The sequence below is a fragment of the Vanellus vanellus genome (genome assembly GCF_965231255.1).
Source record: "Vanellus vanellus genome assembly, chromosome: 5".
In the NCBI taxonomy this organism is placed as follows: Eukaryota; Metazoa; Chordata; class Aves; order Charadriiformes; family Charadriidae; genus Vanellus; species Vanellus vanellus.
In genome coordinates, this window is record NC_138910.1 from 30631969 (window position 1) to 30653610 (window position 21642).

General features: G+C 43.1%; 1 protein-coding gene across 1 annotated transcript in view; it reads right to left on the reverse strand.

Annotated features, from left to right (window-relative positions):
• Positions 1–1197: 1197 nt before the first annotated feature.
• The window catches only part of PLEKHM3 (pleckstrin homology domain containing M3), a 74617-nt gene continuing 54172 nt past the window's right edge, over positions 1198–21642 (reverse strand). The window contains exons 6-7 of the mRNA XM_082483845.1: positions 15091–15248; positions 1198–1465 (exon numbers count right to left, since the gene is read on the reverse strand). Of these exons, the coding sequence (XP_082339971.1) occupies positions 1288–1465; positions 15091–15248 (336 nt within the window). The 3' untranslated portion in view covers positions 1198–1287. The remainder of the gene's footprint in view (positions 1466–15090; positions 15249–21642) is intronic.

Sequence of the window (21642 nt, forward strand, 5' to 3'; positions counted from 1 at the left end):
GTTAAGAATGTGAATTGGAAGGAGAAGGAGCTCTAAGTGCTCATGGGAGGTGAAGCCACAATGAATTAAACATACTGCCAGTGATGACACACATCTCCCCAGTAAAATCCATCACGTACTCCCCTTTCATACCATATGTCATTTACCGTGTTTAATACTTCCCTGTGTTCCAAGTGTGTGGAGCAGAACCATACCTCGAGGAACTCCACTCTCCACCACAGAAGTCACTACAGAAGTATAAAATCTCTCAGAGCTCTCAGAGAACACAGGACACAAATTGCAGATGAGCACAGCAAACAAGTGTTTCACAATTTTGGAGGTACTTTCTAACTAACGTGGGCAAGACCACTTTCCTGACTACTAGTTCAGGTTAAACATTTTAAGTTAACTTCACAAAATAAAACCAAAACCAATGTGGACACTTAAAATGTCTTAAAACATGAGACTGGCAGGAGGTCAGAGCCAACATCACCTTACTGGAGATGAGGACGTGGCCTCACAGAGATGAAGAATAACCAGAGTAAAACTCAATGGGCTTCAGTGATAGAGCTTGGCCAATATACCCAGCCCGAACAAAAACAGTAGCAAGTCCCCTGCTTATCTGCATATGGAATAGTTCACTGGGGTGGTTATAAATATATAAACATAGCTGAAGGAATTATTCTGCGTCTTAGGCTTGCAAGCACCCTGAATAAGGTTTGATGGGAGATACTTTTCTTTCCTCAGGGAGGAGTGACATGTAAATGCACTGATCCTTTAAAAACAGCTCTCTGGAAACACGAGGAAATGGAACATGTGTCCACATCAGAAGGAGCAGGTGGGTTTAAAATCATTCCTGCCCTCTTGGGTTCTGTGAAAAACCTCACCAGAACCTCTGCCAAGGCTAATAATAAATAAATGATACACATAAATAAGTAGATGATTCATCAATTCTAAATGAACAACATGAAAAATAATGTGGTCATGGCAGCAAATATTTTCTGCCTTGAGGAAAAGTCTTCTCTAGAGGTGGAAAAGAAAAATTGGGTGCTTAATTAGCTAGACCTAAAGCATTTCAAGTAAACCACATTTTGTATGAGAGCTAGTGGCTGGACTTCAACGCAAAACGCAGTTTAGCCATTGGTATTTCAAAGCCAACAAGGCTTTATGGCTGCTTTGGCAGCTGCTATTCACAGATGAAGAAGGTCAGATATTATTTTGCAAAAAGGTTTCTGCCTGGCTGAGAAGTTGCTTGAGCTGGCAGCTGGGAAAGGGATTCTTGTCAGGCTGGCCACCGCCTTGAGGAACTCATGTGTTCTGATATGACAACTCAAACATGTTGCAAGAGTCTTCAAAGTTTTCGTCCATATTCAGTCGCCTCCAGAAGGATTTCTGCTTCTTCTGCAATTCTTTACGCACACACCTGGGGCATGGTACAGCCTTCACTTTGCACTCAGAGTGGAAGACAGCACCACAGATTTCACACCTGCAAACACAAATTAGCATCAAAATTGAATGACAAAATAGGACCAGAGCATGCAATGGACTTCACATGGATTGCGGGCAGTAGATATTCCTTCAAACAGTTCTGGTAGCTCACAGAGCGCTATGTTTCAAAAGAATGGAGCTGTAAAATACACTGTCTTGCCCACACCCCTGCTGGTGTAAAGCTACTCAGGACCACTAAAGTAAGTCGACTTGCATTCACTTGCAGGAGCTGAGAATCTGTCCCAGCACTTCTGCTTCACAGACAGAAATTTTTAGAAGGATTAATATTTACCTTCTTACTAACTAGCATTCAGGTCTATCACAGAATGGACATCAGTTTTGTTTTATGAAAGACAAGTTTGCTGCTTTGGTTTGTAAAGGAAGAGTAACAACATGTATTTCCATTAAGATATATTTCAGCATTTGCAACAATCAAGATACGACATGTTCCTCACTGAACTTCCAGTGCTCAGCTGTTATGGGAAGAGTAAAGTACGGTCCACTTCAACAGCAGAAGAAGTCATACCACAAACTAAAAAATGCATCCTGTGGAAGATCGAACCAAACCAACGCAATTATCACTTCTGGCATTCAAAGCTGTGGTATTGTGTTTTCAAATGTGATACTAAGACTTCAAACAAATAAAGTGCTCAAACAAGAAGACTGGATTACTTTTGGGCCACTCTGAGGCAACGAATGCAATGTTACAGCAGATCAAGCCCCAGTTCCAGATGCCTGTGGAGCAATGAAACATGTGGTGATCATGGAGTGGGCTACAACTAAATGGTTGGACATTGTCAGCAATGCAAATCACTATCTGTAGTGATAAGTCACTATAGCTTTGTAACCAAATGAAAAAATAAAAGGATGACAGAGTCAGAGGTACAAAGTCTTAGATTCCAATTGGACAATCAAATAATGAAAGCAACAAAACATCAACTTTAAAGCAATTTCGAAATACAAATGAGGGGCGCTGGTCACCCTGGTGATTCTGTGGGAAGTCTTGAAATGCCTCGCACTTTTCCTTTTTCACAGCTATTGTAATCAAATGACTATACGAGATCCAAGTGTCCACTGCTAGATCTTTAGTAGATTTTTTGTTTGTTTGCTTTGAGGATTTTGTTTTGTTTTGTTTTCCTTGAAAACAAGGTTCTTGTCTTCAAGACAGTGAAAAAAAATTGAAAACCTGAAGAAACAAACCCCAAACACTGATAAGCCATAAGGCAAACTGTAGTATTTGGCATGCTGTCTGGCAATACTGAGAGAAGTCCATAAGCTAACACACCCTGTTAGCTATATTAGCTGCATCTGCATCTCACATGTAACTTTCAAAAACCTGTTCCCAATCTGGCTACACATGCACGGGTCCAAACATGGTCTAAATTTTAGTAACTGCAGAGCTTTGAGAAGGCTATGCAGAGGTTTAGAGAGGCACGTTTCTAGCTAGCATAAACTGATAAAACTCAAATCACAAGAAAGAAAAGGAAAGTTAGAGAGGCTAAGTATAACGTATATGTACTAACTACTATGCTCTCCTGCAGTACTTGACTGTCATATTTCTAAGTCCAGCCAGTGAGTCTAAATCTGGTTTTGAATCAAGAAACTGGCTCACACAGAGATATTTATCATTTCTGTGCTCAGAGAGTGTGTGTTATGGCCCTGATCCAGTGAAGCACATAAACACATGCTTAGGACTCATATCCCAGTGATTTCCTTGGGATTACTGATCTGCCTACAATTAAGCATGTGCTTACGTGCTCTGCTGGATTGGGATCTTCATGAACAGACACACTAATGGATGAGGGAGAGACAGAGAGGATAGCAGTGTCTTTAAAACTTTACATCATTCTGAACTGACAGTAATGGTGATTTTATCAAGCTAATTGTCCCTTGTTAGTCAGCAATTTACAGGGCCCTGGAAGTTGCTAGAGGGTAATGATTGATGAGGAGTGTAATTTTGTGCTCTCGTGTTGCCACTCCCTATGCTCGCTCGATATTTCTCCACAGTATGCATGGAGGTGACAAAACTTATAAAAAATTGCTGCTGAAATGGATGGAGCAGGATGAGAGAGGAGCCAGCACATCTGCTGTCCTCAGTCAAAGGCCATCAGCAGAGAAAACAAAGATTGATGGTGTTTAAATTAATATGAATTCATTTTTCAGAAACAAGCTCACTGGAAAAAATTAACAAACTTCTCTCACATTGCTCTGATCCAAAAGAGAGAGAAGCAATTTCTGCACTGTTATTTATTAGAGCTGGTGCAATAGCTGAAGCTCTGACGAGGATCCCACTGTCAGGGACTAACCAGAAGCAGTGCAAACAGCCAGCCCCGCATCTCAGAGTCCACTGCACCAGCAGCCACCGTGACCATCATCAGTCCATTCTGCTGGTGAGCACCATCGATTCACCCCTGACTGCTTCTCTGAAGACCCATTTTCTGCTTTCTCCAGCGAAGGCTGATGTACTCCCAGCCTCAACTGTGGGGTGCAGATGACAACAAAAGAGCAGCCTGGAAGAACAGTGCTCTGAGCTGGAGAACAAAGCTGCCTCTTGCTCTCCGCGGGGACAGGTAGAGAGGATACATGGGTCAGCCTTCGCTGCACGCTTGTATCCCCTCAGTGCTAAAGAAACTCCGTCACTGGGGCAGGTGGGGCAATGCTGATCTTGTTCTGCCTTTTGGGCAAATGGTAAGTCACTCCCTTTAAAGTGATGGAGCTATACTATCCCAAGCCACCTACAGCTTTGCTTTTCAGCATGTCAAATACAGTCAGTCCTAACTGACCCTGGAAACATCAACTGGTTGACCATTCCTAATCCAACTGTGAAATATTTTCCAGTGATACCAAAAATCCCACCAAAATTACATTCCTTCCTAGAATATTACAAACGATTACTTCTTATTTAATCCTGACATCTAATTTTATCGCCACATGTGAGTTTCAGTTTTTCTTTACTGTTGTTTTCAAGCCTCAGTATTACAAAATGCTTTTATTTCACTGAAGAAAAAAATGTATTTTTGTAGTCTATAAAAGGCTCACGTAATAGTTCACTACACTTAGTTGCCTTTTCCTTAACTCTTATTGTTGTCATAGGTAATTCACAGTTCAGGTACTATTTCTGAATCCTGACGACTTCTTTTGGCTAGAGGCCAAAAAGTCCCTGCATCTTTTGTGAGCTTCTATACACCATGGATAATACACCGATGAGCCTGTAAAGCCATTCAGGCCTTTCATGTTTCCTTCTTTAATGATTGATATTGCAATACTGCACATTAACAGCCTCTTGCTATTTTTCAAACATGATTTTAAGAATTTGTGAACATTGCGTGTTGTTTTCATACAGAGTTTCAGTCTTCTAAGAAGGCATCTGAAATAGCTTCCTCTCTATGTTCTCAGTGTTTTCTCTCTTTTTTTCTCTTTCTTGACCAACTCTATTTCGGTTGAGACTATAGGGGGTGTTTAACATTTTAAGGATGTTTTACCTGTTTGAACACCAGAGTATCAAAAATGCAGAGAATTATTCAGACCTCTAAATAATTCCTATTGCATTGAAAAGTGTAAGAGAGAAAGCAAAGTTCTCCATACCTAGACATGCATTATAATGCTCTTATTATCATTACTAGTTACAAAAGAAAAGCCTTTCTACATTAAAAGCAAAGAATCATTCCTTGTATGCTGTGGAAATGACGATGTCAGTATCCCCCATTAAATCTGGGCATTTGAAACATATACATATCAATATTTGGTAAATTGTAAATTCTGGCAAGTTGCTTTCATGCTTCACATACGTATTTCATGGGCTTACGGCTCAAGTAATTCTAGATTCTGCACAACCAATTGGTTATACTCGCATTTCCTCTCTGTACTGCACCACCGTTTTGGTGCCCATGGGTAAGATCAGGTGCCCAACAAGGGTGGTGCCAACACAGAGAGGCCTCAAAGACCTTCCTCCTTCAGCAGACAAAATAAACCAGGGATGATCAAGTGGTGGCCCAGGATGTCATCTGAAAGACAGTTTAATATATTCATTAATGACCTGGATGAGGGGACAGAGTGTATCCTCAGCAAGTTTGCTGATGATACCAAGCTGGGTGGGGTGGCTGACACCCCAGAGGGCCGTGTTGCCATCCAGCGTGACCTGGACAGGCTGGAGAGCTGGGCAGAGAAGAACCTAATGAGGTTCAACAAAAGCAAGTGCAAGGTCCTGACCTGGGGAGGAAGAATGCTAGGCACCAGTATAGGTTAGGGGCGGACCTGCTGGGAAGTAGCTCAGAGGAGAAGGATCTGGGGGTCCTAGTAGACAGTAAATTATCCATGGCCCAGCAATGTGCCCTTGTCGCCAAAAAGGCCAATGGAATTCTGGGCTGCAGAGGGAAGAGTGTGGCCAGTAGGTCAAAGGAGGTCATTCTCCCCCTCTACTCTGCACTGGTGAGGCCACAACTGGAATATTGTGTCCAGTTTTGGGCTCCCCAGTTCAAGAGGGACAGGGAACTGCTGGAGCGAGTCCAGCGAAGGGTAACTAAGATGATTAAGGGATTGGAGCATCTGCCTTATGAGGAAAGGCTGAGAGAGCTGGGACTCTTTAGCCTGGAGAAGAGAAGGCTGAGGGGAGACCTTATTATGGCGTACAAGTATCTAAAGGGTGGGTTGAGGGAGGATGGAGCCAGGCTCTTTTCAGTGGTTCCCAGTGACAGGACGAGGGGTAATGGGTACAAGTTAGAACATAGGAAGTTCCGTTCAAATACACGGAAACACTTCTTTACGGTGAGGGTGACAGAGCACTGGAACAGGCTGCCCAGGGAGGTTGTGGAGTCCCCTTCTCTGGAGATTTTCAAGACCCGCCTGGATGCAGTCCTGAGTAATGTGCTCTAGGCAATCCTGCTTTAGCAGGGGAGTTGGACTAGATGATCTCTAGAGGTCCCTTCCAACTCTGAAAACTCCGTGATTTGTCTCCTGGGAACCTAACAGGTTGAAAGACTGCTCAACATGACTGTATTGGGATGAAGCTGCTGGGACCAGCAAGGTTTATTAGGACAGCTTCAGTACCATGCACTTGGGCTGTACCTGTCTGGCTTCCAAACACCAAGTGGGGAACCAGAGCAGCTCATGGTTATGCTGTTCGTCCCTGAAATGAAGAAAGTGGATGACAGACGTGCCACCATTTCCACCTCACAAATGGGAAACAAGAGGTGAACTGACCTGCTGAAGATCAGCCAGGAGATCTTGGAAGAGATGAGAAGGGCAAAGAGCTCCCCTGTCTCACCGCAGTGCTGCTCATCCTTTCTCTTGCAATTTTATACATTAACTTTCATTTTTTCATTTAAAACCCCCACTTCCTCTATGCCAGACCTTGCACACATTTGCTCAAGTGAGTAATCCCTTGAAAGGAATTTCAGTAAGGATTTGATTTAGGGCTGAACCCTTCATTGACTAGCACTCTTCAGGTTTTTTTCTTTCCCTCCATGCAGAGCAAAACCAAGATAAAAAGGGGTTGTTCATTATGTTTTCTTTAGATGACGCTGTACATTCACCAAGCATCCAAAATACTAAGCCACCTGTAACTCGGCTATTAAAAAAAAACCCGAAGAGCAAACCACAGTAGCTGAAGTAAGCCTTGCCTAGGGATTCCAGTGTGATCACCATCCCACACTACGCACATGTGCCTGTCTGCAGGTATTTCTGAATTGCTCAGCTGTGAACATCACAGACGCGCCCTTCGAAACTCTTGGAGACTTTAGCAGAACACAAAGAAAAAGAAAATGGACTAGCCTGTGTTCACTTACAACACAAAAAAAAAAAGCCCCAAAGGCAATCAATGCCTGACACACACGTGCAGCAATATTTTTTACAGTTGCCTAGGAACCACCGCAAGGAGCCTGCCTAGGGAGGGACGCCCATGTAGTAAATGAATGGAAGAAAGTTGGCACTAGTAGGACATTGATTTGTCCCTATAAGGAGCTTGTTAGGATAACGCCTTATATGACACACTTACGGTCTTTACTAGGCACAGGGCTTTTTTTTAAAAAAAAACCAAACCTGTTAATACTTCAGACTTGCTTTTGAAAAATTTGCCTTGGAAGAAAAAAAAAAAAAAAAAAAGCCCAAACAAAGCCAGAGCAGAGCCCACTACCCACCCCCTCAAATTGTTACATGCCTGAAATTCACTCAAAATGATTAATTCAGTGTTCAGGGAGCCAGTGGTGATTCAAAGCATAATCATACTTTTCCTTCCCATACACCCGCTCATCAGACGGGGGTTACCCTTGATACGCCAGCAGAGCTTGAAGATGCTCCTCATAATGGTGTGGCTGGGTCCTGGGCTGGCGCCGGTGGGTACAGAAACAGCAGAAATAACTGTAACTGCCACCCATCGGCCCAGCTCGTGTGCTGAGGGAACAGATGATGAGGGATGAACTGGTTACAGGCGGCAGCTAGCAAGCGGTGTACAGTGACCACCAGCCTGCACCGATGGGAGTCACCAAGGAAAGCGCCCACGGTTTGCACCTCTGGAACAGCTGGAGGGACCAGCCCAAACACAGCCTGGTGCGGCGCCCGTGACCAACACCACCACTGCTGCTCTCGTTATGCCACCCCAGGATGGCCGAATGACACGATACCCAGTGTCCCTGCAAGAAAACTGCCAGACCAGGGTATGCTCCCTTTTACCCAGCGCGGGTTAGACTGAGCTGCTGGAGAAGCACCTTAGGCAGGGGTGGAAAAAGCCCCATCCTGGCTCGGCCACCAAGGGCTTTCCACCGGGTGCCTCCTCGTCTGCGCCATCTCTTGCCCCTCATCCTGTCGTGCCAGCACCCACTGCCAAGGTCAACCACATCCAACAGGTGTGCAAAGTGGTCAGATATTAAAGCCCCACAAATGAGGGGAAAAGCGGGCAGCTCACTGGAGAGGAGAGAAAACCACCAGCACTCCACCAGTGTGGAGGAGCCTCGGTGTCAATTCCTCCATTGCTGGACCCAGAGAAATCGCAGAACAGGCCTTTGTTTCGGGTGCTCACAGAACAATTTGTTACGGGCCGGGGCTGAACATGAAGCACAGCTTGATTTAACCGCCTGCTATCCTCCCGTGACAGTTGTGTACACACGCTGAGTTACCGCACCGCGGCAGGGTCAAAGCAGGAGCAAAGGGATCCTGCAGCTCCCAGACCCCTCTTCGCAGAGCTCTGTTGCTCCTGATTAAGGAATCATTTCCTCCGTTCCTTCCCAGCTGCGGCTGCAGAGATTTATGCTACGCTTACCTACATGTATTTCCATACTTGCATCCAGCAGGAGAACTAAGGACTGACTATCAACCTCAGTACTCCACTTTGCAAGTTGTCTAAGTTCAGAGATCCCAAACCAAGTAATGTGGCCTGTGCACAGCAGTTCACAAGAAATCATAAAGGGACACTAAAATCAGTATTAAAACATTTAATCTGAAACTGATGTGATTACACTTTAGTCAGTGGAGCCAAGTTACTTTGGAAATGGGAAAAGCCCTACACATGGTAGATCCACTACCTGCAAACCACTGGAGAGGCTGAGATGCCACAGAGATGTAAGTGTTTACATTGCTCAGATATATATGCTCTGCCTGTGCTAGCTGCCACGCCATGAACTGGACTTCATCCCTCTACCTCTCCTATTATTGATGAACTGCATTCACAAAGTGGTCATTGAAGTCCTAAAAGCAAAGAGTCAGGCAATACTATTAACAGTAACATTAACATACTATCCTCAGCCGTTATAATTTGACTGCGTGATTCTACTATTGTGCATTTTTCTGTAAGTCTCAAGTCTGGAAACCCTGTGATTAAGCCAGGATTTACACTTTTGATAAAAGAGAAGGGCAAAGGCACCCGGACTCCATAACTCTGCTATAATGCTGAAGACATGCCTACCTGGATCCAAGATGGAAAACTTAACTTTTTTTAAAAAAAAGGTAAGTATATCAACAACAAGGTTATTAAAGTAATCTTAGAATTTCTGAGCACTTAAGAGTTGGCAGTGTTGGCTTTCATGGGCTAAAAAGCAATTGAAAAGCTGTTGTCTGATCTACAAGGAACCAGATTTGGTAGATGAAGTCTATCTTAAAAGGGGAATTTGCATGAGGAAGGAGGAGGAAGAATTAAGAAGTCTTGACCGGCAAGTTGGAAATACCTAGAGTGAGGAAGATGGCGTAGCAGGGAAGCTGCAAAATAGAAACTGGAAGCGAAAGGGCTGCCATGTTCAGCCAGCAGGGAAGAGCACAAGGCAGCACTGCAGAGACCTTCCTACCTGAAATAAATATCTGCCTTTATGCTGAACATTCCAGTTAACACCACTCTGATATGAGGGAGGTAAAACCAACCTCTAAAGCTAACTAAGTCCCAAAATACAATGCTTGATGAAAAAAAACAGTATATTCTATCTCTTTATGTATTCTACCTAACATTACTTCGCAACCCTGCACAGACAAAAAAAACAGAAGATGAGGGCCAGATTTTGACCAGTTTTGACAGATCTGGGTGAAATTAAATTACCAAGAGAACTTAGCATCTACTCAGGTGCCTCAGTTTCTTTAAAGAAAGTGCTGAGTGTATCACTTCAGCATGCTTTGAACCAATTATCAACATCCGATAAGCTAAGCTCTTTCAAAAATTAGGTACTATACCAGCACAGCTCAAGGGAACTGGGCTTGGGGAACAGCTTTCTAGCATAAAACAAACTAGTCAAAGCAAGAGGGAAAACGATGTACCTTGAGTGATGCTTTTGACCTGTGCCAAGGTGTTTCCTGGAGATGCTCTACGCTACATATTTCAGTCTCTCCACCTAATATCCATCCTTAACGTTCTCCCCAACGCTTAAAGCTGGTTTTGTCCAGTGACACAGCATCCATAACCCAGTGATCTGTAATCTTGCAGGGACTTTGGCATGCACATAAAACTAAACACAGCCTCAGAGCCCTTAGTAAGACTTCTCACTATGTGCAAAGTACATTCATAGGTCTTATCAGGATGGTGGCCAAAGATTATAGAGGCATCCAAGCTGTCTGATATAGTCAAGCCAGTTCTGTGGCACGTCTATTTTAAGCTTGGGTCTTCTGGTTTGTATCTTAAAAGGTCTATACATGTCTTAACTGATCTGCAGAACAAATTAACTTTGCAAAGTGAAAACAGTTTAGCCTTGATAAATGAATACGAACACAAAAGAGCAACTCTCCATGGTTCACGTACATCTATAGACACCACATAAAAGGCAAGGAATTGACTAAATAGTTCTTAACCAAGCAAGTAGCTTTTCTAGCAAAGCACAACAAATTGCCTGTGAAAGTAGTCAGTAGGATGCTAACACACAGGCAAGACCAAAACTTTATTAACTCGGTAGCATATAGTAATCTTAACCATAACTATAATTACTTAATTATCTAATTGGACATAAACCCCTACTTAATGAATAATTCTATTCCATTCCAATGGTATTTTTCTCAGTATTCATTAAGATTTAAAACTTGTTAAAAATTGTTCTAGGTTATAGAACAAATACGGCCAAATATTACAGACAACAGTACCACTACACAGGCATTTTCTTTTCATTTCTGCTTTTAAAATTTATTTATTTATTTTAGGTGAAAGAATTAAGAATTTTTCACCACGTTAATGAAGAACAAGCAATATCAGAACAAATTGAGGGGCAGTGCCTGGCTGCTAACAAATGGGCAAGGATAGCTCTAACAAGCCAATTTATAACCAGGGATATTTCACAACAGTTGTAAAAATAAAATTAGTGATATAATGGGATAATTTTATACGTTTATTTGCTAAATTTAAGCCTGGGGCAAATTTAGTCCAAGAAATAAAACAGGACGTAGATGCTCAAGTTGTTTAAGTTGCCAGAGCTCCAGCAAAAGCAGAGCTGTGAGAGTTTACATTAGCTGGCAATTTGCTCCACAAAATGCGCAATTAACTCAGGAGGCTTTAAATATAGTTCTCATGATTTAAAGGCCTTCAAAAAGATGCTGAAATTGTGAAGTTTAGAAAGAACCCTGATGAACTGTCATATAAACATGGGTAAGGCAGAAAAGAGGAAAATGGGGGAGAGAGGAATCAAACTGACTGGAAGAGGCATCCAAAAGGATGGGACAATTCTTAAGAAATTGTTTAACTACTGAATCACGGCTTTCATTAAGCTCTGTGCAGAATGGCCACCTCCCAAGAAAAGCCACAGAAAGGAAGTATCATTAGAAAGCTTATGACTTTGTGAGCCCACCCTTACATTCAAGGCAGCAAACTGTTGCGCTGTATTGTTGAGCAGGATGTAAAGAGCCTGCCAAGCACAGCCCGCAGACCCGCTAATTAACTGAACTGATTGTGTTTGTTTTGGAACCGTTTGCCAACAAAGGAATGTGTCATGCTGATTAGTGAGAGAAGGGTATGTAATATATGTGTATTCAAACCCTGAGGAGTGCATAACCCAGGTATTCACTCTGTTTGCTCAAGGACTGACAAAAATGACTCTCAAGCAAATAACCTGACCAAAGAGAAACTCCAGCCCTCAAGAGAGGCCCTCCTTTTCTCTCAGCTGTATCTGTCTAAAGACGACCCATCCTTCATAAATTCCAACTGAGGACTGCTCCAGAAACTGCTGAAAATATTCTGGAGAGAAACAATTTCTCCACCTCACAGCTGACCTAAGAGACCATGAAGATGGAAAGGTAACAGCCAGAGGAGAACCGCCTTGGAATTGTAATGGCCTCTCCGACAGCTGTCACTCTTCTCTCCAAAGAGCGAGAAGGGTCAGGGAGGTAGCCAGAAAAACAAATGCCATCTCAACACAGATCCACACCCACACCCACACAAAGAGACTTCACTTTTCAAACATTCAACAGAGAGGTGAAGTTTGCAAAAGCTGTCATGCACCCTCCTTCGAATATTTCTAACCTAACAGCCCAGTTCGCTGGTAGAATTAGTAGCATGCTCAAAATTGAATGAGCAACATTCAAAAGCAAGAAGGAAAAACATGGTCTTTGGTGCTCAGCTGCTTTTCCCTCCTTAACTCAGCAGCTACAGCCAGGGTACTTGGCAGTCTAGTATTGAGTACAAAATGTGAATACGATGCTGTTAGACAGCAATTCCAGAAAACCAGGATGGAGAAAGGGAATTGTAGTCAATTCTCACTGCACATTACAGAATCACAGAATGGTCAGGGTTGGAAGGGACCTCTGGAGATCATCTAGTCCAACCCCTCTGCCAGAGCAGGGTCACCTACAGCAAGTTGCACAGGATGGTGTCCAGGCATGTTTTGAATGTCTCCAGTGTGGGAGACTCCACTACCTCTCTGCACAGCCTGTTCCAGTGCTCTGCCACCCTCAAGGTAAAGAAGTTCCTCCTCATTTTAAGATGGAACTTCCTACGTTCAAGTTTGTGCCTATTACCTCTTGTTCTTGTTCATTGTGGACAACTAAATCACAAATCTGAGCTGTTTACTCAGAGCTCTGTACAACACTTAACTAACAGAAAGCTGAACACATGTCATCAGAAATGTCAGGTATAATTGCAAGTCTTCAGACGAACCTTTTGTGACTTGCCATTCCACCTGCCACAGGTTACTCTGTACATCTGCTCATTTCTAACTAGCCTCCTCGCCTTACCCCTGTCATTCTAGTGGTCAGCACACCTACCCCGGAAATCTCTCTCATCTGTAGGAGATGGAAGCAAACCCAAAATCCCTCTACCTGGCCTTCTCCCTCACTGCTTTGTAAAACACACAAGCTCCTCTGTTGGCATGACTTGCTTCCAGCCTGAAGGTGGAAAAGAGCAAAAAACCAGAACTGAAATAATCTGGTTAGTTTCACAGAGGTGCACGTGCACACACCAGCAATAATGCGAGGTTTAGTAATAAGGAGTACAAAAGGAGTAAGCAGAATGATCTCTGACAAAATAAGAAGGAGAAATATTGGAGAACCTTTGTCCTGGTTTGAGGTAAAACAGAACCAATTTTGTTCAGCAACTTCGCTTCTTAGCTGGGCCTCTTCTAAGCTGATTGTGCTTTAATTAAAATCATTAACAAAGACCGCTGTCTTTGGCATGACATCAACCACGACTTCACATTTGTGAAACATGAACAAAAGTCCTTTCTGGCTTCTAATTCACATAAGAACAGGAGCTAGAGCGGCTTCTTTTGGCTTTCACTGAACTGCTGACAAATACTATTTGATTCCAGAAGGTTTTAAACTCTGTAATTGCAAGGTATGTCTGATCTCAGCTGAAGGGCGGGGGAACAATATACACTCAACAATGTTTTTGTGACCAAAAATCCCCCAGACAAATCAAATACGCAGACATTTCAAGTAAACCTGTCTTCCCAGATGCTCTTACACGTTCTCATCAATCTTTCTGGAATATCTTCAATTGCCTTTCATACAGTCTCAATAGACATCTTATGTTTTATGTCACCTTAGTCTCTCTCTTTTTAACTCAGCCTATCTCACCACGCACCCTAGATACATTCTTTCTTGAAAACCATTTACAGAGCTCAGCTGCACACCTTGTTTAGCTTATGTCCACTGCTTTGTCAATGCATTTTTTAGAATAAGAGTCTAGAAAAAGAATGTGCGAACAGTCTTTGAAACTCGGGTCAGGCTGAAAATCCCCAACGAGTAGTCCTTGGTTATTTGTAATTTAACATCTCTGTGCACACAGGGGAATCAGATTCATAACGAAGCCCTTTTAACAGGCTGGTCCTGATTGCTTCCAAAGGTGGCTCTTCAATTTTATTTTTTTTTTCCCCTTTAATGGAACGCTTTGGAGAACAAATTAAAATGACTGTATTTGAAACAGCCAGGAAAGTACTTATCTATGGAGGAATGCTGTGCTGTCAGATATACTGTCTTTCTGTGGAGTTAAAAAAAAAAAAAATCTCCTTTATTCAAAATCCAAGACATTTCTGAAAAAGAGTAGTAACGCTGCTGCATTGCCAAGTCTGCTCTGGTTTCCTCCATTTTGTTTCTAGGTTTTCCATGCAAGTCCTGTCCCTGATCTGGCATCCAGTACTCCATATAATGTGAAATAAAGGTTCTTTTGTTTGGCTTAGGACTGGCATACGCTTCTACTTATTTTGTAACCATCTGAGAATAGCAATGCCATTAAAAATAAAAAAAATAATTCACATACATAGGCACAGAGGAATATGCACACAGAAAGCAAAGAATTAGCCATAACATTTCATGAGGAAAACACTTCAGAATAGATGGTTATAGTTTTATAATGTCCAGTCCCAGTACATCATGGGCCCAGTGACATCAGATACCAGAAAGATATCTGTGATCACTCCAGAGAGTCTACTTTGCTTTTCAGGACATTATGCAAACTCAGAAGAGCTGTGGATAAATCACACTGTGTGATGCTACTGGGGATTCTTCCCTTTTTGACCAGCTGTTCTGAGACTTAATGGGCTTTGGGAAGTAGCTCTTCCCATCTATTTCCAAGTCTGCTCGTGGTGGCCTCCCTGGACCAGTAATCTAGTGTAGCTGACCAGAAATGTACGTACATTAGTGGGATCAATCCCGTAGTTACTTAAATAAGAGGTCACAAGGCTGAGAATTCGCAAGGATATGACTCACGAGTCAAATGTATGACTGACAGTACAGTACCTGCTTGTAGAAATGTCCTCAAAGGGGTAAAGGATTTCTCCATTGTTGCAAATCTCACAGATGAAACCCTTTTGACTACAAAGGCTGCAGCTGTACACATGAGAGGTGGCGAACTTGATTACCTTCCCCAAGAAAGGAGCCAGCTTTCCTTCAATAACCTGAAATGAGGAGAAGACAATATTGAATGAACCCCTCAACAAACGACTAGAACTCAGTGAAGGGCTGAGACAGTATTTAATACAGAAATGTAGATAAGTGCTGCTGGTTAAAACAACAGGAAAGTCACTTCCCAACTATTACAGCTCCATGAAATCCCAAGTGACAACAGTAGCCAATGAACTGGCAATGATCCCAAAGTAAAACCAGTTAATATCTCTCTATATGGCAGCAACACACAAGATTAGTAGCCATTTTAAGTACAACAATGCATTCATATACTAAGGCACAAAAAAGTAGATAGGAAAAGAGATTAAGGCTTCCATGTTATCATCTAACTGACAGCTATGGATACCGCCTTACATTTATGATTTTCATTTCTTGTTAATCTTTATGCACAAATCGCAGTTTTGTCTTTGTTCCCCTTCCTCCAAAACACAAGGGGGTTTTGCATATTTTTTGTGAATGGAACCCTGGCTTTCCTCCTTTAGTACGGTTGTGTTTCCCATTGAAAACCATCAAAATACAATATTCCCCTCATTGCCAAAATGAATAAATTCTCAGATAAACTCTTGAATAGGAACTGTGTTTTTTTCCTTCGGCGTCCAGCTCTCAAATCAAGAAGTCCCTCACTGCCAGACAATCCTGCTAGACCATTAGAAGTGATTAGCACTCCCTGCGTTGGTGTGAAAAAAACAGCCATGCAGTATAGATTAACCTGCTAGCCACAACACTCATCTAAATTTGTGACTCGGTGACAATGTCTCAATAAGGGGTGCTATTCAGGCAAAATACTTTCCATTCAGATCAAACTTCCAGAGACTTTTAGGAATTCTGCTGCTGTAGGCAATAATGAAGATGGAATAAGGCCCTAAGTGTATATTCTTCTCTCCTGGGCTTCCTGGGGTCTGAATGGCAGCCTGCCAGATTAGTGATAGAAATGTGTCACGGGATTTGATAGCGACCTCCTATAAAAAGGAAAAAGAATGCAATAATTGCTGATTGAAGGCTTGCACAGGGCTGTGTCCTGAAACCTAAGAGTGGGGAGATTTAGACTCAAACATGCGCCAGATTCAGTTCAGGCACCCCTTCCCTAAACAGTGTAACACACCACTTGTAATTTGGGTTTAGTGTCAGTGAAGCTAGAGAAAGCAAAGGTCAAGGCAGAGAATTAAACCAGAAATTTTTGGAAGCATGCTTTCCCTATGTAAAGTATAAAGGAAATAAATCTGTGTTCCGGGGCAACCTCCTGCCCACTGGCCAAGACAGCCGCTGTTTAAGAGTACACATGGAAAAGAAGGTGCGTAGGTAGCACTGATGTTGATGGCACTGAATGGCAAAGGCCGAAATGTGCCCCCTCTTTGCTTTCAGCTCCAGCCCGCTAATAACACCTGCAACAACAGGAAGCGGCAATGTTATTACTACTACTGCAGATAGGACATCTGCTCATGTTAGAGGAAAAAATGACGTTCCTATTGCATCCTGGTATCGGAAGATCCCCTTCAACCAGAATATAAACAATGCGGAGAAACTGCTGCATAAAATACGAAAATGAAGCCATAGTTCAAGGTACTGCTATTACTAACCTTCTAACAGATGGTCAGAAGTTAGTCTAGCTCCCCTCGGCTGGGTCTTGTTTTTCATTTTAAAGAAAGAAATTTTTTGCTTGCAGGCTCCAGAGTTAGAGAGGGTGTGAAAGCCAGACAAGTCGGGAGTAGGAGAGAGACACGAAAGCTGACAGTATTCAACAAACAGGAGGAAAGAAACAGTGAAGCCACCCAGCTAGTGACACAGCTACAATCATCCTCCAAAAAGCCGTTTAGCGCTAATAGATGAAATATGCATGCAAAGACAATAAATAAATCACAACACACACATATTTGCCAAAGCATTTTCATGCTACAGCCACCACCTCTCACAGGCCACAAGAGCTCAGCTTAAAATGCCAGGCTGGAGACAGAGCTGCAAACAAACTCTCTAAGGCTGTACTAATGTCACCGTCAGCGAGGACTTAAATCTCTGAATTAAAATCACATTTTATATAATGTAATAAACAAAAGTAACATAATCTATTACCTTCCTAAGCACCAGGGGTGAATTTAAGCCTATACAAGGCACAAAAGGTTTCCCAGGCTGAAGAGCTCGCGACCTAAGCAAGACAGATTGAGAGTGGGCAGCTGCCCCCGAGGAGCTGGTGTTACTTGTCCCTGTTTGTTTATATATTTATTTGTATGGCTCCTGGTAGCACCACAGTGGGTTGGCTTGTCACTCTGGCCACTGCAGACGTACAATGAAGGTGATATCTTCAAAGAGCCATGCATGCCAATTTTGCAATGTGAATTACAGGCCATTTTACTGTATTTTAGGAGGAAGACAAAATGCAACATCAAACTGATGTTATTGCTATTTTTAGCACCTGTAAATTTTGTGTCATTTTGTTTCATCAGAGACCTCAAGGCTGTGCACAGGATATGACTTTTCCTTGCAGCCTTCTCTCATTCGTGTTTGTAGTTAATAAGAGTAAAATCCTGATCTCCATTTACCCTGGCAAGCAAAAAGGAAGATTTCTACTTGCTGTCCCCAAGAGGAGTTTCATGGTAACACTTCCCTAGTGAGCGTTTTATGGCTTGGGAAAAGGAGCGTAGGACATGTAACCAAAGATGTGAAAACTTCTCCTGTGATTAAAGACTCTCTTGCGACAGCTGGAGGCGCGGGGTCAGTCAGTTTAGACAACCCAGAACCACGATGGCAGAGTCCCAGGATGTTCTCCCAGTTGATGCTGGAATCTGATCTTGAGTTTCAAGGAAACACAAGCGATTAAAGAATAGAAGTGTGTTAAACAAATGTAATGCATTACCCAGGTATCAGGGAAATCAGGGGGGACAGCTTCAAGAGGCCCTCTTGGCAGAGCCAGTAACATCTATGTCATTCTTTGCAGCTGTGTCTGTTCCTAAAGCCTTTCAGAGATGGAGACTCCACAGCCCCCACGCAGTCTAACTCAGCACATGTCTATTCTCATTGTTGGAGTCACTCCTAAGCTTCGACTCGAACCTTTCCTAAGGACAATTCAGTTTACAAAATAAGTTTACAAAATAGAGAAACTGTGAAATCACATACTGCAAGCTGTATAACAGTCCATCACATTTTAAAAGAAATGTGGAAACTTAGCACAAAACTAAGAGTATGCCAAAGGAAGAGAAACCAAAAATTTCACCATCGACTTATCCCTGTAACATAATACAGCCTCAACATGCACCTGCAAAGACTTAAAAATATATTCCTGCCTCTAAAAAAAAAAGCATCAAGTTTAAAACAAACTTTGCTGAGTTCAGATTCTCTTCTACCTACAGCACACATGAAGAGCAAGATCTGTTTTCTAATCCAAATTCTTTGTAGTACAAGCAATTGCTTCCTTGTCCAAAATTAAGAGCAAAAGGTGATTGATGAGGGCATCCTGGTCATTAATTGATGGAGGGTGCAATGCAGCTTTCTCTTCCTAAATCAGTCAAGGAACCCATCCCAAAAGGACTCTGGACGTGGGGCCATGCTCTTACAGTTAGCTTACCACTGCTGTACCTGGAACATACTGGGGTATGCTGCTTGGTGACAACAGGAGGAAAACACTTGTGTTCAGAGGCGCAAAGCAAGTTGTGTCTCTGAATAGCGCCAGTGTCCAGATCGTAATCACCGTCCACCATTGTGGATCTGTAAAAACACTCCGCTAAGCTACCACAGGATGGAAAGCCGTGGCTTTGCATACCGCAGCTCCTAACTGTGCGTCTTGCATTAGGAACTGTATACAAATACACACCCACACGTACACACATAAGAGGCCCTGCCCTCAAAACACTTACAATTTAAGCCAACAAGACAAACACCACTTTTTCCACACTAACAGCCACACATCTCCCACCCTAAATGGGACAAACTGTGTTTTGGAGGAACCTCCCTGCCTGCACGGCAGAGAGCATCCCTCTGGCCAGAGCACGGCTGCAGGTGCCGGGGAGGGCAGAGGAGAAGCCAGGAGAGCAGCCTGCACCCGGCTTGGGAAAGCCGAGGTGGCGTTGGCAAGCAAGAGGGGAAGGCAGAGACTTGTCTGCAGCGGTGGGAGAAACTAAAAGGGTACGCAGTATCTGAACGCATGCCAAAGAGGCGGTGGGACAATTATTTTAGACGATTTCTAGAACAGAGGCTTTCCGTACAAAGTTTTGAATAAAGGTAAATCTCTGTATATCTTTGTGCTACTGGTCAGTTGGGTAGCAGTATAAATCCAAAGAAACAATTACGCTCTGTATGAGTGTGTGTGTGGGGGAAATATGGGAATTGCCGAATGCTAGCAGACAAGCCAGTGCTGGCAGCAGCTGTGAGAGCCTTGGGCGGTGGGAAGACGCAATGCACATGTACCAGGTTAAGTTTTTCCTGATTCAGCAGGAAGACAGAGAAGATGAAAGGCAGCAGGGGCTATAGTACAAGTTGAAATCCCTTCGGATACATCACATTAATATGATCATGAGGGCAATGTGTGGTCAGTCAATGTTTAACTCATTGTCAGGAGGGCTGCTGGCCCCCAGAGGTTTCCTGATCCTTCTGTCCAAAGACTGGAAGTTAGTCATACTTCCCTTGCTCTATCAAGGTGATGTTTTCAGAAACAAGTGGGGAGCCAACCATCTCCAGAGAATAAGAACTGGAAAGACCACAGACCACAGCATCCTCCACAGGCAGAAAAAAACCTCCTCAGTGGCTCACTATGTGCACAACAGGACCGTTGCCCACAGACAACTTCCAGGAGCAGCATGCGTTGCCCAGGGGACTCTCACTGGTACCCCTGTGCCCTCCCTCCACGACGCATTTCTGAGCTCACACACTGCCCTGCACCAGAGGAGAGGCAGTCCCCTCACCTCCGACACATGCTGAGCTGCAGCTCTGTCCAAACCCCATCCCTCATCCAACCTCTCCAGGCCGAGCACAATGCTGGTAGAAGTCCACCTCTGAAGGTCCCCAGCCCTAGCCTTGCCCCTCAACCTCCTCCTGCCATGCAGCACAGTACAGGGGGTCCAAAGCCCCAGCCCATCACACACAGCAGAGACAAGTCAAGTCACTTTGTCTTCCCTTTTCAGTCAACAAAGACTCCTTGTATGAGAACATACTTACCAGCATGAAGGAGGGTTGCACAAACTAGTCCCACAGGAGAGTAGTAGTGAGTACAGTGTTGCAATATATATATATTTTTTTCATATTAAAAAACAAACTAGAAAAGTGCCCGAGGTTCTGCCATCGGCAGAACTTCTCTGCTGAGAGTTCTAACCCAGAGAGATGGTAACCTGAACTCGTGGCTTGTAATAACTTTCTGTTTGGAAAACAGAACAAGACAAAACCCATGCATTTAAAAAAAAAAAAAACCTAATACAAAATTAGAGTTTGTTCCAGTCCCTGACAGTTGTTAAAATTAGAAAAGACATAATAGAAGCCTCTGACTGGGTGTCACTGAAAAGCAATCAAACATTGATTAGACAAGGTAAGCATGGAAATCCCCTCCAAACGCAGACTGCATCACTCCCAAAGAGGTAATATTACAGGGGCTTTAGGAGGAACTGTAGTGGGTGTGTGCGGAAACAGAAGGAAAAATGAGTCAGCTGTAATCCACTATTGCTTCAAGTAACTCCTCCATAGCCTTCTACCCACCTATTAGACCAGGTCCACAGTAATACCCAACCTTTGCATCATGCCACATAAATCAACACTGAAATCTATCAGACACGATGAGCTTTCTGGACAGGAGAGAAAAAACAGTACAGTTTTCAGACATTTCTCAGGGCAGTGAGTGTTTGTTTTGAGGGCAGGGCTCCTGTCAGCAATGCTAGCTAAGAAGTAAAAAGCAAGGAGTAAGACCACTGTCCCTGCAGTGGCCTATGTTGTGAATTTGAGTGAGGGTCATGAAATCTCCTACCCTGTCTGTTCATTTTCACCAACTTCTAATAGTGCAGTAGATGTTTACATAGCATGGAGATCATAAATACCTTTGATCACCTACATGAGGATGGTCAAGACAGGCAGCAAAGGGGACAACTTGTGGAGCTTTCAGATACGCTGCTCTACTTGATGTGAGGAACTGCCAAGGTTAAGAAGTCCAAATTCTGAAAAGTGTCGCGGTATGTTAAATCACATCAAGGGTTTCTGGATTAAGATAATTGTTAGATCGAATTTTCTAGTCTGTGCAATTTCCAATATATGATAATGAAAGTAAAATCAGAAGTAGTTTATTTTTTTTCTTATATTAAGATCCAAGATAATGGAGAATCCACAGATGAAGTATATTTTAACACAAGCTATCCAGAATCTAAGAGAAGGTAGAGAAATCTACCCACATCTGTATATTCTGCCCGTCTGGCATAAAGG